Below are 23,447 nucleotides of genomic sequence, written 5' to 3' on the forward strand. Positions count from 1 at the left end.
TTAAGTACTAGATTTGAAAGAAACAATCCACGCTTCAAGTAACCGAGTAATCAGAAACGCAAAAAATGGATTACAGACAGGTAATCAACAATGAAATGCATATCATACATATTTGGAGGAGTGAGTTATGAGTGACACAGAAATCTCTTCATATTGGCTTCATTCTCTTACCCTCTGCTTTATGAAGTTCTAGTGCCAGCTGATTCTTGGCCTCACTTTCCTCGGTTAGGCACTCCATTAGCTCTTGGTGCTGACTAACCACTTGAGCAGTCTCCTGATTTTGGCGGCTGAATTCATCTTCAAATTGTGCATGGATTTCATGCCTTTTCTCCAGCTAAAAATGAGCAGTATCACCTAGCATGAGATTTTGGATGCACATGCAGTGCAACAATAGCTACAGGCATTTAAACAAAAACCCTACCCTTAATGCATAAAAACCATAAAAATTAAGGGCCAGCTTTTGAAGTTTTGCTTTAGTATTGGGTTGTTTTTGCACGAGACCCCTGGGCATTCTAGTGATTCCATGTACTCACATACATGTATTTTCACTGTAAAACTTCCTTAGGTACATAAGTTTCTTTACTGTGCATAAAAAGGTATCTCTGTTGGACATGCTGCTCAACTCCCTGAACCACCTACAGTTCAAAGCATCCTTGCACTTATTAAATTCAAGAAACATAGAATATCCTAAATTGGAAGGGACACACAAGGACCCAACACCACAGGACTACCTAATAATCAGACCTGATAATCTACCTACCTAATAGTCAGTCTGAAAGCATTGTCCAGACGCTTCATGAACTCCAGCTGGCTTGGTGCTACAACCACTCTCGTGGGGAACCTGTTCCAGTATCAACCATCCTCTCAGCGAAGAAAACATTTTCCTATATCCAACCCAAACCTCCCCTGTCATAGCCTTATGCTATGCCCTTGGGTCCTATCGTTGGTCACCAGAGGTCATGCCTGCCCCTCCGCTCCTCTTGTGAGGAAGGTGCAAGCCATCCTGAAGTTTCCCCTCAGTCTCCTCCAGGTTAAAGAAACCAAGTGACCTCAGCCTCTCCATCTGTCTTGCCCACTAACAGACAGCGAAGTAAATGCATCATCTGGTTTCCAATATATTGCACTTATTCCAGCAGATAGTGAGCAAAGTATGCTTGAATGCAGTTGATGAAGGTGACCTAGAATCTAGATCTGCCATGGCTTAGGCAAATTCTTCAACAAGTTGGCTACATGGTACTAAACTCACATCAGTACCCCAAAGCAGCATCATCTCCTTCTAGAAGGGGTTTTTAAGGACCACGAGTATAACATTTCACATAGGTATTCTGTGCAATCCAGGGATAAGCATTTAATAAGACTAATTTCAGATATTTTTCCCTCCATACTTTCTCTTAAATTAGGTGGTTTCTTTTCTTAAACCAATTACTATACTGAATTAAGTCCTCTAAATCTACAGAGTACTCTGGCATCTACCTCAGATTTATGATGCCTATTCCCAAAGCAGAATATCTTGACAGTAATCTGAGTATGGAAATACTCAAATTCTTTTGCGATACTGAGTCTAGCTCCTCTTATGAAAAACCCAGTAGTATATAATTACAAAGATGTTTGCCTGCTATCTATATATTTATATATATATATATAAATATATATATATCTATATATTCCTAACACATTTTAAGATGGGACTGAGTTTTATTTAATCTGCTCATCAGTGTTGGAGAAGCATGTTAAGTTTTTGAGAGGTCTTATCACATTTAACTCTGTTCTCCAGAAGTTACCAAATGCATCCAAAATACTAGTTTAAATTTACTTAAGGCAACCAACTTCTCTCTCTTTCATAAAGGTTCTCCTCTACGAAAAAAAAACACACGTTAACTCTCATTTATAAGAAACACTCAAATAAAGGCTAAATATTCATTGTAAGAAGCAGGGGATTCACAAGCTTCCCTTTACTGATGAGTTAAGTATTCAGAAAAGACATTTTTCCTCATGGTAGCCAATCCCACAGGGTGCTAAGTATACAAGCCTTAAAACAGATTTCACATTTTCAGAATAATTATACCTCTATACAGGTACAGACATTATCTTACTTCTTTAGTTGATTCTGCAACAAGTTCCAAAAGTTTTTCCACTGCAGTGCGCAAACGATGACTAATTTTCATTATCATTTCTTCATTTTCACATGCCATTTCTGGCTTCACAAAAACACTTTCACATAAGTATTGGCTCAACTCAGACCCCTCTTCAGTCACTGGAGACAGCTCGTTGTGTTCTGTGAGAGTTTCATCAAGCTGTTCATCTACTGAAAATAAGCAATCTATTTAAAAACATAGGAAAATGACACAGAACTGGCCACTCAAATAACAACTGACATCAGCCAGCAATACTGCTTAATCCTGAAGACATATTACAAGGTTAAAAAACTTGTCAGCACGGAGTTATTTGATGTTTACACATTAAGACAGCCTTTTGCAATGCTTGGAAATATTGTGCTATATACAAGAGGGACTGAGGTTCTGTATCCATCAAATTCATCTTTCCTGTCCTATGATCCATTCAACCTTTTCAAGTCGCAATTTAGTATTTTCACTACTAAAAATTAAAACGAAAAAACACTGATAGATACTATCTTAAGTGTGGAGAAACTTTGAAACAAAATAAAAAACATAAGATACCCATTCAGAGCCTCTTTCATATAATATGAAATGAAAAGTCATTTTTCAAGAACTTGAATCAACTAAATATAGTTATGCTGATTCGTACTCACATTTTTCTAGGTGATGCTTCTCTTTGGTTTTAAGATATTGTGCAAATCCCATTTCTTCCATAATACTGTGACTTTCCCTAGAATCTCCAGAAGCCAAACTGTCATCAAGGCAAAGACCAATCTTGCTACAGATAAGGTCCTCAATAGCTAGTGTAGCCTTCACCAACTCCATAAGCAATTTCAAAATATGCTGGTAAGATTCCTGCATTTTTTTCCTGGAACAAAAGTACATGGAACATGGCAAAAAATGCATATACTTGTTTTGAAGAGACTTCAAACCTACTGAAAACCTGACAGTCTAAAATAGATACCTTGCCACAGTTTGACGTTTACCAGTGAAGTTGATTCAGATGATTCACAAAAAAGGCCATTTTTCCACAGAGCAGACTCAAAAAACCTGTCTTCTCCATAAGTGGATGGAGAGATCATACTACAGTCAGAAACATCTCAGGCTTCCTATCTATGCAAGCACCAGCAGGGAAAACATGTTTACTACTACAGTACCTGTGACACTAAAATAACTAGGGGAAGAAAATATTGATGCTACTTCTGAAGCATGCAACATTGTACAATTCCTGCTCCAGGTACTCATGATAGTTTGAACAAATAAGCAGAAATACCCAAGGCAGGCACAGAACAGCCAAGAACTAGTAGTCTGTCACACTTTAATATCCTAAAGGAAACCAAACAACAGAATGGGAGCTCCACAAAGCCCTGCAAGCTTACGAAACAGTAAGCAAGTTTTTTTTAAAAGGTGAGAAACTGAATTCTTTCAGAAGATTATTCAGCATGACAGCTTCTCTCCAATCCACACATTCCAATCACTTATCAAAGTGATCTACATTGCACAAAAAAGTTTCTAGAATAAAGAGGTGCTCCCTGTATTTCCTATATTTTGCCAAGATTATGGTGTTTTTGGGTCTCCACTGTCTAAAGTCTCCATATCAGGATTGGTGGTAACAGAACTCAAACGTGTCTGCAAATAAAGCCAATACTATCATTATCTTTCTCTGTTAATTTAAATTGGCTTAATTTCCTTATTTGTGAAAAAGTGAGAAAAATAAAAACAACCAGTAAGCATTATATGACCCAAGACGGACAAACCTTTCATCCTTGGACTGCTCAATATCAGACCTCAACATGACTATTAAATTCCCTCCTTCTTGGTTCTCTCTGTCCCGCTGCTGTAGAAGTGTCTCCAGCTCACAGTGGGTCTCCTCTATCTTATGATTTAAAGATTCAACTTCCTTTTCCAGCTGTGGAAAATAAAATAACAACACACCAGACAAATCAATGATCTTTTGTGCCATCAGCAAGCTTGCTGATGACACACAACTGGGAGGAGTGGCTGACATTCCAAAAGGCTGTGCTGCCATCCAGTGAGACCTTGACAGGTTGGCAAATTGGGCAGGGAGAAACTTAATGAAATATAACAAGGGCAAGCGTAGAGTCCTGCACCTGGGTAAGAACAACCCCAGGCACCAGTATAAGCTGGGGACTGCCCTGCTGGAGAGCACTGAAGGAGAGTGCATAAGAACGGCTGTGGTTAGGTCAAGAGGGGTTCTCCTCCCCCTCTACTCTGCCCTGGTGAGACCACATCTAGAATACTGCATCCAGTTCTGGGCCCCTCAGTTCAAGAAGGACAGGGAACTGCTTGAGAGAGTCCAGTGCAGAGCCACAGAGGTGATTAAGGGAGTGGAGCATCTCCCTTACGAGGAAAGGCTGAGGGCGCTCGGTCTCTTTGGCTTGCAGAAGAGGAGACTGAGGGGTGACCTTATTAACGATTATAAATACATAAAGGGCGAGTGTCAGGAGGATGAGGCCAGGCTCTTCTTGGTGACATCCAGTGATAGGACAAGGGGCAATGAGTGCAAGCTGGAACATAGGAGGTTCCCCTTAAATATGATACGAGACAAAACTTTTTTTTTTTGAATGGTGAGGGTGACAGAACACTGGAACAGGCTGCCTGGGGGGTTGTGGAGTCTCATTCACTGGAGTCATTCAAAACCTGCCTGGATGCGTTCCTGTGTGTTGTGATTTAGGTATTCCTGCTGCGGCAGGGGAGGTAGACCAGATGATTTTTCAAGGTCCCTTCCAATCCCTAGCATTCTGCAACTCTGTGATCTTATTCTCCATTACTTTCTGTATAGTCACATAATCATCACCTGTTATGCAAACTTGCTTCCAAAATTACTAGAAATGGACAGCAGTGAGACAGGGAACAAGATAAAGGATGTTGATTCTGTAGGTCTTAGCTAGCACAATTGTATGTTAACGACCCCACAGATAAAGAAGCAAAAGACTGTATGCATAGATAATAGAATCAGAAAGAACTGGCTTGACTACTGAAGTCTGTCAAAGAAAGGAAGGGTCAGGAGTTCAGCAGCGAGGAAGACTTCTGGCCTTCATCAAAAGACCACCAGAGTACACCGGATGACCACCCAAGGGCTCCAATACACATGCAAGTAGGGGCAGGAACCTACGTTAATGATTCTTCAGAGACCTGATGAAAATGCAAGAAGCTTCTGTGAAATGAATATGTACGTGTCCCACTGCCAGCACACTGCCAGTAACTCTTAGTGTGTGCACGTTAGGCAGAGCAATCCCCCACACACCCAGCACCATAATAAAGAATACCTGCTTAATAACTTTGGTTACTGAGTTTTCACTGTTAGCAGGAAGACTAAAATTGTGTGTGTTTTTAAAGTTTTCTCATGCAGGTTTTGCTTCTAGAGGCTGCCTTGTTTGCATTCAGACTCAATGCACACAAGCAGTACAAGAGCTTGTAAAAACTTTACTTTTAGATTGCTTTCATTGTTTACACCTTAAAAATGCAAAGCAATGTCCTAAGACATTGACACTAAATTGACACTAGCACACAAACCTGAACAGCAACCTGATACAGTATAATCACTCAGCCACTTTTCTACTTTCCTTTATAAGCTCTCTCTGAGAAAGAATTTTCTAGAAAGTGCATTCTCTCCCCATAATTATTTCCAGATGACACCTTTATCCCACTAAAAATATAAATAAGTATCTATACTGGTTTATACACCCACCCCTAACTCCCAAATTTTGCTGCCAAACTGTTACAAACAGTCTCAAAAGTAAGCCAAAAAATTAATCAAAATATCTATTTGGGACAGCACAGCAAGGAAAGAAAAGCATTCTACTTCCCTACCAACTTCCTCACCTCTCATTAAATCCTGCATGAACAACAGGAAAACAGTAAGATTTTCACCTACTGTAAGAAGTGCACTAATGCTACTCCTACCACTTCTCAGTTTTCCTGCTAGCTGTAGAAGTCTAACAGAACATTAGAATACACCAAACTTACATTTGGTCAAAGCCTTTTGAAATGCAAGACGAAATCAATATTTTCAAAACAGAAGATAACAATGAAGTACTCAAGAAGAACTCAAAGCTATTACTTTAGCCACAACTATTATAGCTTTTGAAGAACTCAAAGCTATTACTTTAAATCACAAAAAACAATTTACATTTCTATAAGCGTAAGACATACACCCTTTTCATGCTGTTCCTCTTTATCTTAAGCTGAATCTAGGTTACCCAGAAAGCTTTTAGTTTTGCTTTATAGGATGCATAAAATTTTGCTTTGTTTGGCGAATGAATGTTGTCTTTACCACTTCTGTATCCACACTTTTCAGTTGCCTGTCTTATCTACCTCAAATTATAGGTCAGTTGGTCTAACAAAAGCTAGAACACTATTTTCTAGGGGAAAAAAAATGCAATAAAACACAAATGGCATCGGTACATAGACAAAAAATGCAAACATCCAATGTTCTCTTATAAAAGGGCAGTTTTCAAGCTACTACCCAGTTTCACAGAATCATCTAGGTTGGAAGAGACCTACCTGCAAGATCACAGAGTTTCAATTCCTACATGACTACTGTAGCACTCCAGTTAAGAGACAGAGTCCATGATATATTTTTTATACCTTGAAAACTAGCAATCACAAGAATTATGCGCATAGTCTCTCTACATGTATCTTGAGAAAGGTGAAAGCACTGTGTTAAAATACAATCATGACAACCAAAATTTGGATTTAGTGTATTTTCCACACACCTGGATAATTCTTGCTGCTTTTTCCTGCAGCTGTGCTGATAACGTCTCCTTCTCCTTTTGGGAAACAGCCAGTGCCTTCTCCCTCTCCTGAGTTAACACCTGCACCTTCTCATGTAGTGATGCTGTTTTTTCAGCTTCAAATTCCTCCTGCATTAGTGACATATAATTTGAATTACAGAAAGAAAGAAAAGAGAAAAGCAAAATAAAGAGCCATATACATCAACACATTCCCCCTTTTTTGTTTAAATACACAAAGCCTTACCTCTCAGATTAATTTAACTTATACAGTTAACACCCCAAATCAACAAAATAATGCCACAACTATTATTTTAGTGACAAAACTATGATTTAAAACTAGTTAAATAAATTAACTACCTGAGTGCACTTCCTAAAAGCTCTATCATTTAAAATTCCTGAGACAGTAATGAGAAACAGAAAACTGATAGATGGAGACAGACAACGGCCACTTTCATCAACTGCAAGTAATACAATATGCATAGCACTGAGCTCCACACAGGACAAGCAATTTTCAAGAACAAATTGTAAGTTTACAAAGAGTAACTTCCCTACCTCAGAAGAATGTATCTACTCTAGATATGACCCACTCATGAATCAGCAAATAAGGGAGATGAAACAAGGCCCAGGGATCCCTTCATGAAGAGGCTAAAATGAACTCTGCAACAATCTGAACTGGGGAATGAGTTTTCATGATCACACTACAAAAATTATATGCAAGTTCACCCTGGAGTTTATTGATGTTCACAGATGTGAAAGATGCTTTTTTTTTTTTATAATAAGTGAAGAAAACAGCTTTTTCTCCCCAAGGAATGATATAAAATTCAAGGTATGAGTAAACATATGAGCAAAAACTAAGAAGTCACCTAAACAGCCCTAGATCCTCAGTAGAGTATGCTTACACTGAGCAGAGATAAGCCATCCATCACCACCTCCTCAGCTGATGACTGCATGTTGCTGGATGACACTCTAAGGTCTGCCATCCCAGGCAAGACCAAGACTGGCATTCAAGCAATAACAATACAAACTCCTACCAGGCATCCACAAAGCAGAGCAAGGCCGAAGAGCCATGTCCATCAAGATTACAGACTCAAACAGCAAAGTGCCTAGCTGTAGGCAAGACAGAAAGCACAAAATCATAGAATCATTAAGGCTGAAAAAGACCTTAAAGATCATGTGGTCTAACCATCACCGCACTACCAATGTCACCCACTAAGCCATGTCCCTAAGCACCATGTCCAACCTTTCCTTAAACACCCTCAGGGATGGTGATGCCATCACCTCCCAGGCAACCCATTCCAATGCCTGACTACTCTTTCTGAGAATAAATGTTTCCTCATTTCCAACCTAAACCTCTCCTGGCACAACTTGAGGCCATTCCCTCTAGTCCTATCACTAGTTCCCTGTGAGAAGAGGCCAACCCCCCCAATGGCCCTACCACGAGCAGCTTTTCAAGATACACTTACGTCCTCTGTTTCAAACAATACTCCACCAGACACAAAGAGGTCAAAGAATGAATCTAAGTGATAGAACCTTACAGTGGGCCAGAGGCAGGAAGTTAAGAGGAATTATCTGCATGTCCACAGCATTCAGTTCCAACTGTTTGCGCAAATTCCAAGGAAGCATTCTACTTCAGGTTGAAGAGATGACAGATACAGTAAGGTTCTGTTGACTTCTCCCAAGGAGACACAAATATGGAGGATGGTAGATCACCAAATAAGTTATTTTTTTGCTCAACATGTTGAGCTCAACACATGCTCAGCACAGTGATAACAGAGATGCGTACAAACGTTGCTCTTGGTGTTGGTGAGTTTCCCTCTCTTCTGAGGCACGATGTATCTTCTCCATTTAGGTCACAACTGAGTGTGTGCTTGACACCTAACCAACCAACCAAGGCATTTGACATGAGGCACAGTAGATGATAGGCAATTACTACATCATACATGATGCCAAAAAGAGATAATTTTTAGATATTCTCATCAAGATGAAAGTTTGGAACCAAAATGATGAACCCAAGAACGCAGAAAGGAACAACAAATAAAATTCACAAGCACAAAGTATTCAGACATCACAGAGTTGACAAAAGCTTAGATAATTGAACATTTTTTGCTGTACATACACAAGTGCTGTAGACAAGGAAATACTTGGTTAGGAGTACAGTCTCTGCAGACACTAAGAAGAAAATCAAGTTTCAAGCAACAAAACGAACATAAATCTACACAAGGACCATTTCTCAGAGCAAATACTTTGCACTGATTTTTTTATATCTAAAGGGCACCATTTCACAACCAATTCAGGATTAAGTGAATCCTATGGTAAATACAATAACTCCTTAACAGAACGCTGTATTATTTTCAGCCCTGCTTTTCTAGTTCTAACACCAAGAAGCAAGAAAGATAACTAATTTGGATTGCCTTTTAAATATCATACAGATGAAATATAACAACATATACTAATTGCTCAGTATATACAATATATACTAATTGTTTGTGTAGACCTCATCGTGGTCTACAACTTCCTCGCGAGGGGGAGTGGAGAGGCGGGTCACCTATTCTCCATAAACATAAGTGATAGGACCCGCGGGAATGGGGTTAAGCTGAGGCAGGGGAAGTTCAGACTAGATATCAGGAGAAGATTTTTCACTGACAGGGTGGTTGCGCACTGGAACAAGCTCCCCAGTGAAGTAGTTACTGCACCAAGCCTGTATGAATTTAAGAAATGTTTGGACTGTGCACTAAGTCACATGGTCTAAACTTCTGGGTAGACCTGTGCGGTGCAAGGAGTTGGACTTGATGATCCTTATGGGTCCCTTCCAACTCGGAATACTCTATGATTCTATGATTTTTTTTAAAAAAAGCAAGCTACCAGTACATTCTTTGAAGTGCATTTTAATTAGACCTTACCTTCAGCTGTGCAATTTGCTGCTCAAGTAGTACTTCTGACTGACACTTCAGCAGCTCAATCTCTTCCTGGAACTGAAGCTGTTGCTTCATTTTTACTTCCTCAAACTGAGACAGAAGAGCTGTCCTCACATTTTCTACTTCGGAGGCCGAGGCAGAAGCATATATCTACAGACAAGGGAATAACAAAATATTTGTACTAGTGTTATTAATTAAGGAAGAAAAAAATAAAAACAAACCATAAAGTCCAGACAAACTCTTAAGAGAATTTTCATAATAGTTGTCTCCATACCTCAGAACCATACAGAACTGCTATCTATCATCATGCTGACTATGGAAAAGCATGTCAATAAAAATAGGTAAGAAGCAACAAAAATACATAAGGTACTAAACATCTCCTATATTCATGAGACCATCAAGTCAACCTAACAGACCCTTATTTTTTTCCTCAACAGACATATGCCTAAGAAAAAAAGACTAAAGTCAAAGAGACCTGATAGCAGCCTTCCAGTACCCAAAGGCAGCCTACAGGAATGCAGGAGATGGACTCATCACAGAGTATAGAGAACAGGAGTGAACAGCTTTAAACCAAAAGAGGGTAGGTTTAGATTAGATATAAGGAAGAAATTCTTCACTTAGAGAGCAGTGAGGTCCTGGCCCAGGCTGCCCAGAGAAGCTGTGGGAGAAGCCCTGGCAGTGCCCAAGGCCAGGCCAGATGGGGCTTTTGAGCAACCTGGTCTAGTGGAAGGTGTCCCTGCCCACAGCAGGAAGGTTGGAACTTGAGGATTCCAAAAAGAAAAAGAGGAGAGAAAGAAATACAGGGAGAGCATACTTGTTGCAAGTTTCCCTCCCACACCCCCTAACTACACTCTCTAACAAGAGTCACTTGTAGTCACTGGAATAGAGAGAAATCCTGTTTCTTGAATCAAGGGCTTAAGACATTTAGCAGTGTCTTAAGAAAAGAACTTTCCACTTATGAACAAAACTAAATTCCCTGTCAGGCCTCTCCTCCCAGAAGTAGAAAGTTTGAAATTCAATGTTGCCAGATAGAAACAGCTAACAGCTCTATAATCTGACAGTCCAGAAGAACATGAAGGATCTGCTCAAACCAACAGCATTTTTGTGAGATGCCCCAAGTAATAAAATAAGTGCCCCTAGGATTAGTGGTTACTTAACATACTACCCAATTTTCAAATCAGTAAGTGAAAAAGCAATTTATACTTGTTATCTATAACATGCCTTCTATTGTTTGGTTACAGTTAGATAAAGTTTATTTAATCTGTGAATTCTCCTAATATACAAGTGTAATATATACTACATAAAAGTGAAAAGTCTCGATCACTCATGACTCCTTGCATCAACACAAGTAATTGTATAACAGACTCAATAAATAAGAGATAATCTTCTATTTCAGTGTTTAAAAAGAAAGTTTATCAGATTTTTAGCCTTCATTGTGAAAGTAAACAAACTTATACATAAACATTTTCAACAAGAAATTGAAAAGCTTTAATGGCAACAATACAGTTTGAAAGTCTCCCCTGAGTAGACCTATTTGAAAAACATTTCCTACTATAATTTCACTAAGAAAATAAATGAAAGTTAGTAAAGTAGCTCACTAATAAAAGCTTAAAGTGAGCCGTTACTTTCCACAAATAGTTAATAACCCAAATCATTATTTATTCATTTGTGATCAAATATGGGAGCTTTAAAATCTTGAATTCAAAAAAAAAGTGATCTCCCGCCCCAAAGGTAGAGAGGAAACACTATAAACAAGGAGTTAAATAAATATTTTTGTCTCTTCTTTCCTATTGACACTATTAGGGGAAAAACAAAAAAGCATCTAGGAATATTCCCTAACTTCTAAAATGGATAAGACTGAATTTACTCTGTGTGAATGAATGGCTTATTTTGGGTTCAGGTATTCGCAATACTCTGACCTCTTGTTCACGTTCATGCTGTGCTTTTAGTTTCCCCAGTTCTTTCTCCAACTCCCTGGAGTATTCCTCCTTATGTTTCTTAATTTCTGTCTCGTGAAGATCCTGTAGTTCTTGTAGTGCCTTTCTATGTTTTTCTTCCATACGCACTACTTCCTCACGTAATATATCCAGGGCTAGATCTTTTTCTTCTTCCAACAAACATCTTTGATTTTGAAGAGCTGTTTTCAAATCATTCTGCATAAGCATTAATATAAGAAAAGGGTAAATAAAAAGGTTATAGAAGTACAAATATTTTTGTAACCCATTTGTAAAGTGCATGTCGTTCTGTATCAAAGTTTAAGTAAACATGATCAACGTTGCCTCATGAATGAGAAGTATACACACGCACATACTCTCTATCACTGAAATGGGTTTATTTTTCCCATCTCTAACAGTTCTGTAAGTCCCCTGCTTTTTCTGGACATGGTGAGAGAAGTCAAAAAATAAAACTAAAAACACAACATTACAGCTATCTGGAGGATCTTCAAGTATCAGCTATGAAATCAGCCTTCCAAACTCTTTGACCTGGAAAAACTTTGATATCATTTTTTACATATCCAAACTCTAAAAGATCTCAGACCTCCATCCATATGCTCTTGTGCTGTGTACTCCTTTTAAGGGCCTTAACACAAGGCACACTCTCACACCACCTACTCCCCAAATCCCATCTAGGGCTCAGAGTACCTTTCTTCTGTTCTTCCCCTCAGGTCTATACCACTAAGGAGGACCTTTTGATTCACAGAGACGTACCTTAACCTACAGAAATACATTTACTCAATACCAATCAGTTCTAAAGAATGACATGGCAATTCTACTAGACAGAGAAACTCCCAGCCACAAAGCGGAGACCCTCCAATTCAAATTATGTTAAACTTGCATCTCATGTATATTCTCCATTTACTGAGATAGAAAACTCATTAGTTTAAGTGTTTGGGGAAGGGATAACAGACAGACTTTTTCATCTTCGGTTTCCTATTTCAACTCACAGTACAACCATGCAAATTTTAGTGCTGGCACAAAGGAGCCTGTAGAAAATACACTCAAAGAACAAGGGTAAAAGGTGATCCCACACATTCAACATCTTCTCAAACTTAGGCAGGCTTAAAAACATAGCATAGAAAGTGAAATTTCATGTTAAGTTTTCTTTCTGACTCACCTTATGAAATTCTTCTGCTTCCACAGCCATAATTTTAAGTTTTTCCATATGCACAGTAGCTAGCTCAATTTTTAAATTGTTCTGTGCAAGCTGAAGTTCCTCAGCATACTTTAGTTTCAACATCTCTATCTCTTGAGCCAAGTGCGCTTGATCCATTTTGTCCTTTTCACGGAACTGTTCTGTGTGATGCAGCTGTAGCTTCTCAAGAACCTGCCTATGTTCATCTCTTATATTCTGAATTTCTGACAGGTAGGATGACTCCAAGGAATCCAGGTTTGATAAGTGTTTAGCCTCCAGTTCATCAATTTGTGCTTGATGTTTTTTCTGCATTTCAGCAACAGAAGCTTCAATCTGAATCTGATGTTTACTTTCTAATGTAGATTTAAGCATCTCAATTTCAGCTTGGTGCTTTGTCTGAAACTCAGTTGTAAGAGATGAAATTTGCTGCTTATGCTTTTCCTGTAACTGCTGACTTTGGAGTTCTAGCTCATCAACATGTTTCTTCTTCAGCTCTTGGAGAAGAATCTCTTGCTCAGTAGTGAATTTCTGAGTCATAGTTTTGTGTTCCTCCATAAATCTAAATTATTTCCAATAAAATTGAAATAATATTGTCAAAAAGGCACTTTTTGTTGAAATAATAAATAAGAGGTAGGTCTCATTTAGCCTCCACACCTTCAGCTTTATGTTTCTAATACATAGCTAATTCAAAGCAAACCACAATGATTTCATAGCCACATAATTAATGGTTTAGGCAATGTAAGCTGGTCATATCTGGTTATTTTTAGCTAGACTGGCACCCCTATTAAATTTCTACTAATACAAAGCAACATGCAAATCTTGTTCTCTCTGTCTCATTTAAAGCCCATTGATGGGCTAGTACAGGAAATTAACACTGACAAAGACCCCACAAATACAAGATGAATTTCAGAACCAGTTTGAGTAAATATTGCCATACGATAACATCTAGGACATAGTACATGCATTTCAAGTGTGTGCCTTATTACTGTTTACTTGTAGACAGTATGTCTAAATGTATGAGGTTTAGACCAAGACTTAAAAGCACTGTGGAAGAATATGAGGGAAATAGGGGCTTCTCCAAATTCATCTCAGCTTTCTGAGGTCTACTTAAAAGCATGATGCAGAAGATTTAGTATCTAAAATGCTGCAATTTGCAGTAATCATTAATTATAGTATCAACCATCAACCGCAGCATTCAGTGGATAACAAAAGCTTCATTTACCAGGAAAGACTTACTCAAATTCATTTGAATAGTTTGAACGACCTTGAAAATATTTCAAGAATTTTCCCATTTATATGTCCTGAATGTTCCTTTCCTCCAAGATTAATATATGATTTTCATCTGCACGGTGTATTCTTAACTGAAGTGAAATGTAACAGTCAGACTAGATTTGCTTGACTAGATTTAATGCATTTACGTGAAGTACAATTCTGTAGAAACTGTAATGGACAGCATTACTGTTCCTTGATAAAGTATACTTTACATATTTCAGTAATCTGGTGCCATCAAGTGATAAACCTACATCACTGTCACTCACTAGATTTAAAATAAGAAAACAATAACTGAATGACAGACTAGTCATTGCTAACGAGTACTTGAGCATTTTCACTTAAGACTTACTTGTTTTGTGCTTCCATAAGTTTCAGTGCACATTCTTCCTGTAGACAAAGCATGGCCTTTTCCATTTCTTCTTCCATGAGCACTCTGGCTGCCTGCAGATCACTCTCATATTGTTCCTGTGATTTCTGTGTAGCCTGTGCACTTGCAAGGCTGTCCTCTAGTTGTTGCAAGTTGTTTTGCTGCTCTTTTACTAACTTTTCTAATTCTACAATTCTGGCAGCTTGGTAATCTTGGAGCCGATTCATTTCTGCTTCACGAACTTCAAATTCCTTTTGCAAATTCTGTTTCTCACATTCTAATCTATTTTGCAGTTCTATACGCAACAATGACAATTTCTCTTCTGCTTGGATTCTCTGGTCCTCACTTTCATGTTTCCATTTCTTCTCTTTTTCTTTGTACGTAGTCTCTATCTTCTGGATTTCTTCTCTGGCTTCCCTTAATTCATTCTTGTGATTCTCAGCAATTTTATATTTTACCTGTGAACATATTTATTAAAACTGCATTAAATAATAGAATCCAACTGAAGTGTCTGCAGTAAAAACTCCCAGGCATTTAATGTCTTGGAAAGATTCAAATCTCACAGACATGTCACCCTTCCAAACAAAAGGAAGGCTAAAATGAATTCAAGTACCTATAAATTGACAACTCACTTTTAAGAATTGGGGTAGGGGAAAAGAAGAGAATAAAGAATTCTGATTGTTTGCTTCAGAAGACAGTCCTATCAAAACCAGGAAATGCTTTGGGGTGACATATTCAGCAGAAGGGCTTTTTTTTTTTTTTTTTATCTGCCATGTTGTTTTCTGCTCAGTTCTCCATTACTGTGTGACACATCACAGTATGAAAGTACATGACTTTAGAGCTATAAAGTGCTGCTCCATGGGATGAACTTATGTACTTGCCTGTATTAGAAGCAGTGCACATATGCTTGACCCATGTTAATGAAAATGGTGGACTGGACCAAGCCTTGAAGCATTTGTCCTCTCACACTGTCTGTGCTCTTAAATGCTTAGTTCCCTTGCAGACTAACTTTTCTTCAATGCTAATGTGCTCTGAACTTCAGACTTGCATTCCAATACTGAAGTGTATCCATGCAACTCTATTTAAACCTGAAGCTACCATCACCAACTAGGTACATTTTAAAATAAGTGACGTATGTACTTCTCCTGGCCTCCCTAGCAGATCCGCACTTACCCAACTCTATACAAACAGCCCTGTAACTTAGATTACCTGTTCCATTTCCCTTTTCAGATGCTTTTCATTCTGCACTGAAAAATCTTTTTGTTTAGCAATCTCTTCCTTTAAACACTTTATTTCATCTGAAAGCTCTGCAATATACTGTTTCTCAGAGTGGAAGAGAGAAAGCTTGACTTTGTGCTCTTCCTCCAGCGCAGACACTCGTGTGGCCACCTCCATTTCAACTTGACGTGCTGCATCTTGAGCACTCTGTAGGCGTAATTTGGTGATTTCTGGTGGAAACAAACAAAAAACACTGAAATGACTTTCTAGAATTTATTTAACAGGTCACAGTAATGCACAACAATAAAGCTGAATGTTGTCAGGTATGCAATTTATCAGTAATCATACTAACTACAGGCAAACAAAAATCACTTGTCAAAAATGATTTTGTAGTCTGCTTCGCTTAGTATCACCTTTGAAATTTATCAGTATCAACACACACACAAAACCTGTGGCAGGACTTCCCTGCTGTCAGCACAGCCACGAGTTGATTTTCTTTTTAGACAATATAATGGCAGATTCATGGAAGTTTTATCTCCTCTTTCACATACAGAATTCACATGAAGAATTTCTCCAAAATATCAATTGGAGAAAACTCTAAACATCCTAATTTAGCAGTTTTGATATGTTGTCTACCAGTTGAAAAAAAAAAACAAAAAATTGAACATAAGTAGTATGGCTGCAAATTTAAGTTGCACTGATCTTTTTAACCAACATACAGTGGAATATAGTTATAGTTGTGTTACATAGCTAACTGTGAGTTATGGATGAGTTAAAACGTGTGTAATAGCGTGCTCTCAGAAAGAGGTGGCAAATCCAAGAACTGCCATGATCCCTTATCTGCACCTCAACAGTATGTGCATTTTCAATTGAATACAAGCCAGCATATTTATATAAATTACAAGATTGCATTTTCCAAGAAAAGCGGCAACTGTTAAGAAATTAATGAGACTTCCTATGTGGCTAGTTTTATGTAAACTTAGCCATAAGAGGAACTTGATCCTGAATTCTGTAGCAAAAGTTACCTACTGTAAATTCTGTTCTCCATAAATACTTTCCTCTTTGTTCTCAAATTCATTCCAATATGTATACCAACTATTGGAAGATGTGGGAGGAAAATAATATTGAAATTAAATGAACAGAGCTATCAAATCCACAAAATGAACACTGGCAAAAGAGGTGGGGAACAAAGAACAGAAGTTGGCATACTCTGTGGAATGAACTGAGGAATGTCCTACTTCACCTAAACATGACAGATACCTAACATGCCTGACAGACGATATTTATTTGAAAGTTTTGGTGTTAATTCACAAATTGACATTGACCTTCTAGAAATCAAGAATGCAAACTTTTTTACCACAGAATAAGCAACTTCAGGTCACCACATCTTTGAAAGGAACCTTTTTCATTTAGGTAATTAGTCTCCTAGACTGTCTGACTGTATTATTTCTGAGAAGGTCATGTGAGACAATGTCATAAGCTTTGTGGATGTGACAGTGCGCTGTCATCTGCTGCCTCCACCAATGAGACCTATTACCATCATAGAATATTCCGAGTTGGGAGGGACCCACAAGGATCATCAAGTCCAACTCCTGGCACCGCACAGGACTACCCGAAAATTCAGACCACATGACCAAGAGCACAGTCCAAACACTTCTTAAACTCCAATAGGCCTGGTGCCATGAACAACTCAACATAACCATAAAAGTCAAAAGCAAAGCGCTCAACACTAGGAATTAACAAGTGTTAAGTGTTCTTTATTAAAAAAATGGTTAATTTCATCAGATAACCTTTAAATATTTACAGAAAAGCATAAGTCACACAAGCAGCTTACCATTTTACTTCCCAGTTTATCTTACCTTTGATATGTTCGTCTGAAAGCCTAGCACGGAGCTGCTCAAGTTCCAAACAATGCTTTCTTTTCATTTCCTCTATTTCTACTATATATTTGCCTGACAGATCCTTCTTCATTTTCATTAGGTCCTCTTTATATTGAAGTGCAAGGGAAGACCTTAAGGAATCTAATTCATGTTTGTGCTGTTCTTTAAGCTGTACCTGCAAATAGGCAAGTTCCTCCTATATAAAAAATGGATTAAAAAGGCATCTTCAGCTTTGCGTTGAGGAAACCATGCCAAGTGTCTTTCAAGGGGAGCAGTAAACTAATTCCACTATTAAGTGTGTGCTTGACATGTATCTATCCAGCTTACAAAACCCCTGCTGATTTGCTCCTGCCACTTCATCTGCTACTACAGCAACAGAATCCCTCAAGGTATATATGCTCTGGAATGACGCAACAAGTCAGAGCAGAGTTTCAGGAGCCACTTGACAGTATAACAGAGAAGAAGGTCCCACAAGCCTTTGGGTGGAGAAACCATCAACTCTCAACACTGAGGACACCTCCCTCCTTCCCCACGCACAGAGCCTAGACATCAATCTATGAATGCAGTTTCACACTTAGCTAGGAAACAAATTACAGCAATTTAGAAAAAAGTGATATATACTTCTCATTTGTTTTATAACTCAGATTTTGTGTATGTTACTAACGAAACCGAGCTCTTGCTGTCTTGTGTACGTCTTGTTTCCTCACTAAAAATGTTATTATTTTTAAAGGTAATTTAGAAATAAAATCTTTAAATGAAAAAAGAAAAACCTTTGGGAACTGTTAGACAACTTCAATTAAAATGAATAAAAGCTTTATCTTAAAATTACAAGGGACATGAGAACAGAAGTATATATAAAAGAGACCAAATTAGGGTATCCACTTAAGAAAACAGAGAGCAATTACTACAGAAGCTATAGAGAAAAACGCAGTGAAATCTGTACTTGCATGGAAAAGATTTGGTAAGAACTCTGTCCTTATTAGGAACAGGATAACCCAAACAAAAAACACATGTGCAGAACTTCACATTTGATCTATTCTAATTTGGGAATTATTTAAAACTGATGATTTAATACATATTTGGCAAAAATAATTAAGTCATAATAAATGTCTCAAATAGAATCAACTTTTTCTTAATACCTGGGAATTGGACGTAAGTTTTCATACAGATCACATATTGACTAGAAAAACTTCAACAGATGAGAAATACTACCTTATGCTGCTCCACCTGTTGATTTAGCTGATGAAGATAAAGATCTCTCCTCTCTTTCTCAGCAGTCTCTCCAAAAACTGTGACAGAACTGAGAAGAAATAAAAGGTTGTAAAGTTTAAGATCATACCATGTATCACAAATTTGGTTAAACGAACTTGTTGACTTAAAATATGGTACTGAAAGTAGGCAAAGAGCAACTGTAATAACTACATGGGAAAGTATCCTCCACATTCATAGAATCAGAGTGGCTTGGATTGGAAGGGGCGTTAAAGATCATGTAATTACATCCCCGCCCACCATGGACAGAGGCAACTTCCACTAGACCGGGTTGCTTAAGGTCCCATCCAACCCCAGCCTTGACCACTTCCAAGGATGGGGCATCCACATCTTCTCTGAGGAATCTGTTCCAGTGCCTCGCCACCCTCAGAGTAAAGAGCTTTTTCCTTATATCTAATCTAAATCTACCTTTTAGTTTAAAGCCATTCCCTGTTGTCCTACCAGTACGCTCCCTCACAAAGAAGCTCTCTCCTGCTTTTCTGTGGACACCCTTTTAGGGACTGAAAGGCTGCTATACGGTCTCTCTGAAGCTCTCTCTTCTCCAGGCTGAACCACCCAAACTCCTTCAGCCTGTCTTTCTAGGAGAGGTGCTCCAGTCCCTTGACCCTCTTTGTGGTCTTATACTGGACTCCCTCCAATAGGTCTGTGTCCTTCTTGTGCTGGGAGCCCCAGTCACCTCCTTATTTTCCACGTGCCTTAGCATAGTTTCCCAGAGGATCTGCTCTGTGATTTTGCTGGGAGCAAGAGGTGAGACTGACTGGCCTGTAGTTCCTCAGGTCTTTCTTCTTCCCTTTTGGAAAACAGGGGGTTATGTTTCCCCTCCTCCAGCCAGCAAGAACTTCACCAGACTGCCACAACTTCCCATATATGACAGTGGCTTAGAAACTTCACCTACCAGTTCCCCCACAGATGCATCTGTCAGGTGCCATGGGCTTGTACACCTTCAGGTTCCTTCAGTGGTCTCAAACCTGATCTTCTCCTACAGTGGGTGGTTCTTCATTCTCCCGGTCCTTGCCTTTGCCTTCTGGGACTTGATTGGTGTGGCTAAAGCTGGTCAAGACTGAGGCAAAGTCACTGAGTACCTCAGCCTTCTCCATATCTTAGGTGACCAGGTCTCCCATTTCCTTTCGGAAAGGGCCCACAAATTCCCTCGTCTTCCTTTCATCGTTGATGTACCTATAGAAGCTTTTTGTCTTGCCCTTGATGTCCCTGGACAAAAATTAATTTTAAGAGGGCTTTGGCTTTCCTAACCAGCATCCCTGGCTGCTTGGATGATTTCTCTGTTTTCCTCTCAGCCTGTTCAGCCTGTCTGTCCTTGCTTCCACCATCTGTAGGCCTCCTTTTTCTGCTCAGGTTTGGCCAGGAGCTCCTTGTTCATCCATGCAGGCCTCCTGGCATTTTTGCCTGACTCCCTCCCTCTTTGTTGGGATGCATTACTCCTGAGCTTGGAGGAGGTGATCCTTGAATATCAACCAGCTTTCTTGGCCCCCTCTTCCCTCCAAGGCTTTCTCCCACACTACTCTACCAAGCAGATCTCTGAAGAGGCCAAAGTCTGCTCTGCCAAAGTTCAGGGCAGCGAGTTTGCTGTGGTTCCCTGTCACTGCCCTCAGAACCCTAAACTGCACCATTTCAAGGTTGCTGCAGCCAAGGCTGCCCTTGAGCTTCACTTTCCCCACCAACCCTTCCTTGTCAGTGAAGAACGAGGTCTAGCATAGCACTGTCAATGCTTCATGTGACACCCTTTTCAGAAGCTGAAAGCACAGATTTTCAAGTGGTACACGTTAGGTCATCCCTTCAAGGAGATAATTCTCTCTTGATGGGATTTTCTAACCTGTATGAAAATGGCAGTGAAGAAGAAGTAGTGGAAATAGATGTAAAATCTCCAGTTTTCTCTGAAAGTACCTATTCTGTTGATGATGATGAACATGTTATCGAGAAAAATATTTTGGTAAGCAATATTTCATGCCTTGATTTCATTGTATTTACACAGGACTGCTCAGCTCTGTTCCCATCCTAAACCATTGCTGGGCGATTGGCTCTAAGTAGTGGAAAATTACACACTGAGAGGGGTATGTACATCTGCTTGGTCTTCCTGGTCCAGTGGCCTGTAGCAGACTCCCAGTATGTGACTTGTTCCTGCCCTCCCTTTAGTATTGACCCATAAGCTATATGTCAGCTCCTCATCCATCTCTAGACAGAGCTCCATGCACTCCAGCTGCTCACTGACACAAAGAAGGACACCCCCTCCTCATCTCCCCTCTGCCTGTCCTTCCTAAAGGGCCTGCATCCTTCCATTCTAACACTCCAGTCATGGAAATCATCCTACCATTTCTCAGTAATGCCAGTGAGTTCATAGCCCTGCAGGTGTGTGCACATCTAAGACTTTTCTTGTTTATTTCCCATGTGACATGCATTTGCATAGAGACACTTAAGTTGAGCCCCCGATGAAGCTCATTTACTGGCAGGAGTAGCTGGAATTCCTTTGTGCTGCTCTTCAGTTGCTCTCCTGCTGACCCGTGACTTTTCTCTAGGCTCTGGTCATCTATCACTGACACCACTCCCCCAGTTGGGAGGAGTGGGATGGATTGAGATTCCCCTACCCTGTCAACTTAAGTTTAAAGGCCTCTTCACCAGCTTGTCAAGCCTATGACCACAGATGCTCTTCCCCTTCTCTGACAGTGGACCCCATCAGACCAGGTTTCTCAAAGTGAGTCCTACGGTCTAAGAAGCCAACCCAGCCCCCCCCCCCCATCTGTGGCACCAGTCCTGCAACCATCTGTTTATCTGCCAGAGTCAAGTGGCCCTTTCAATCCCCTTCCCTTTGACCAGGAAGACTGATAAAATAGTCACCTGTGATCCTGAGTACTTTAGTACTGCTCCCAGGGCTCTTTAATCCCTCAATACTACTCAAACTGCTCCTTGTTGTATTACTAGTGCCCACATGAAACAACAGCAGTGGATAATAGTCATTAATTAGGCTGTATGAGACTGGACAGTCTCTCGGTGACATCCTTGATATTAGCCCCTTGTAAGCAGCAGACTTCTCTCAAGAGAAGATTAGTTTGGCAAATGGGTGCCTCTAGCTCTCAGAAGAAAGTCTCCTGCTACTATCACCCATCTTTTCTTAGTTGTTTTTCTTAGTTGTACTTGTTATGCAGGGAGTAAATCGGGCTGCCTTACTCAGCTCCACTCAGCTTCATAGAATCATAGAATCCTTTAGGTTGGAAAAAAACATAAAGATCATCTAGTCCAACCATTAACCTAGCATTTTCACATCTACCACTAGACCACGTCCCTAAGCACCACATCTATACATCTTCTGAAGACCTCCAAGAATGGTGACTCAGCTACTTCCCTGGGCAGCCTGTTCCAACACCTCACCACCCTTTCAGTGAAGAAATTTTTCTCTAATATCCCATCTAAATCATATCCAACTTCCATTGCTGGCTTTCTAACTTCAAATCACCTCATGTCCAGTCCCAACATACTTAATGGCTAACATCACCTTTTACACAAACAAATGGTAGCACTCCATCATAACAGGAGATGAAAAGAAAAGCAATAGATTACCTGACACCCCCTGATTGATCCTGGCTCATGACTGCCTCCTCTGACAAGGAATATTCTTTCAGTTCTTCCAGTCTCTGTTGCAAGAAAGTCAACTCTTCTCTATAGTTTTCTTCAGCAACTCTTAACTTTTGTTCAAAGTAAAGTCTCAACTGTTCTAATTCAGTCTCATGCTCACTTTTTCTTTGCTGACGCTGCTGTTCAAATTCTTGTTTTAAATGCTCTATTTCTTCCACCCGTGATGCACGAGCCAGGAGCTGCTCTCTTAATTCTGGAATGGAGACAAGAACAATATAAGTACTCAATAGTGTACAACTCAAGAAGTCATTCTATGAAGATCAGCCAAATTTTTAGTTCTTGAGACGGCAGTAAAATGCTATCCTGCAAGCTGCCTAAGAAAATGAACTTCTGAAAAACAAAACCTTCCTTCCTCAGAAGACAGTGAAACATTCGCCATTTATACTGCATTCAGAGAAACCATTATCACAACAACAATCAAAACTTTCAGCAGACTGCTGGCCCCCCTAGTTTCCTTGTGCCTCAGGCTTAGGCCATTGACATGTAAAGCTCTGCAATAACACTTAATCTTCAGTCAAGATAATTTAATTTGCTCCTGGAAAAAATACCCAAAGAAAAACAACTTTAGCACAAAACTGTGCAGAAAGACATGGCAGAAGAAAAAAATCTGGACTATTTTAGTAATGGTTTGGCTATCCATCACATGCTCACACAGAAGCCAAATTCACTGGATGAAAAAGCCACCTAGACAAAAAAAAAAGTAGAATCATTATCATTAAGGTTGGAAAAGACCTCCAAGATCATCTAGTCCAACTATCACCTTACTACCAATGTCACCCACTAAACCATGTCCCTAAGCACCATGTCCAACCTCTACTTGAACACTCCGAGGAACTGTGATGCCACCAATTCTCTGGGCAACCCATTCCAGTGCC

The 23,447-nt window shown here is 39.5% G+C and overlaps 1 protein-coding gene across 14 annotated transcripts in view; it reads right to left on the reverse strand.

Moving 5' to 3' along the window:
- PCNT (pericentrin) overlaps positions 1–23,447 on the reverse strand; it is a 95,214-nt gene that overhangs the window by 47,583 nt on the left and 24,184 nt on the right. For 13 of the 14 annotated variants that reach the window (XR_004752207.1, XM_035331076.1, XM_035331074.1 and 10 more), the window contains 13 exons: positions 22,498–22,765; positions 18,871–18,958; positions 17,638–17,854; positions 15,770–16,008; positions 14,543–15,018; positions 12,904–13,480; positions 11,709–11,942; positions 9,775–9,939; positions 6,857–7,003; positions 3,875–4,026; positions 2,771–2,985; positions 2,094–2,305; positions 172–334 (listed from right to left, as the gene is read on the reverse strand). Coding sequence is in view for 13 of the 14 variants with exons in the window: in XM_035331076.1 (XP_035186967.1) it covers positions 172–334; positions 2,094–2,305; positions 2,771–2,985; positions 3,875–4,026; positions 6,857–7,003; positions 9,775–9,939; positions 11,709–11,942; positions 12,904–13,480; positions 14,543–15,018; positions 15,770–16,008; positions 17,638–17,854; positions 18,871–18,958; positions 22,498–22,765 (3,153 nt within the window). In the remaining variant the exon portion in view is untranslated. The remainder of the gene's footprint in view (positions 1–171; positions 335–2,093; positions 2,306–2,770; positions 2,986–3,874; positions 4,027–6,856; positions 7,004–9,774; positions 9,940–11,708; positions 11,943–12,903; positions 13,481–14,542; positions 15,019–15,769; positions 16,009–17,637; positions 17,855–18,870; positions 18,959–22,497; positions 22,766–23,447) is intronic. The other variant, XM_035331071.1, reaches the window with a different exon arrangement.

This window comes from Oxyura jamaicensis, chromosome 7 (genome assembly GCF_011077185.1).
Source record: "Oxyura jamaicensis isolate SHBP4307 breed ruddy duck chromosome 7, BPBGC_Ojam_1.0, whole genome shotgun sequence".
Classification (NCBI taxonomy): domain Eukaryota; kingdom Metazoa; phylum Chordata; class Aves; order Anseriformes; family Anatidae; genus Oxyura; species Oxyura jamaicensis.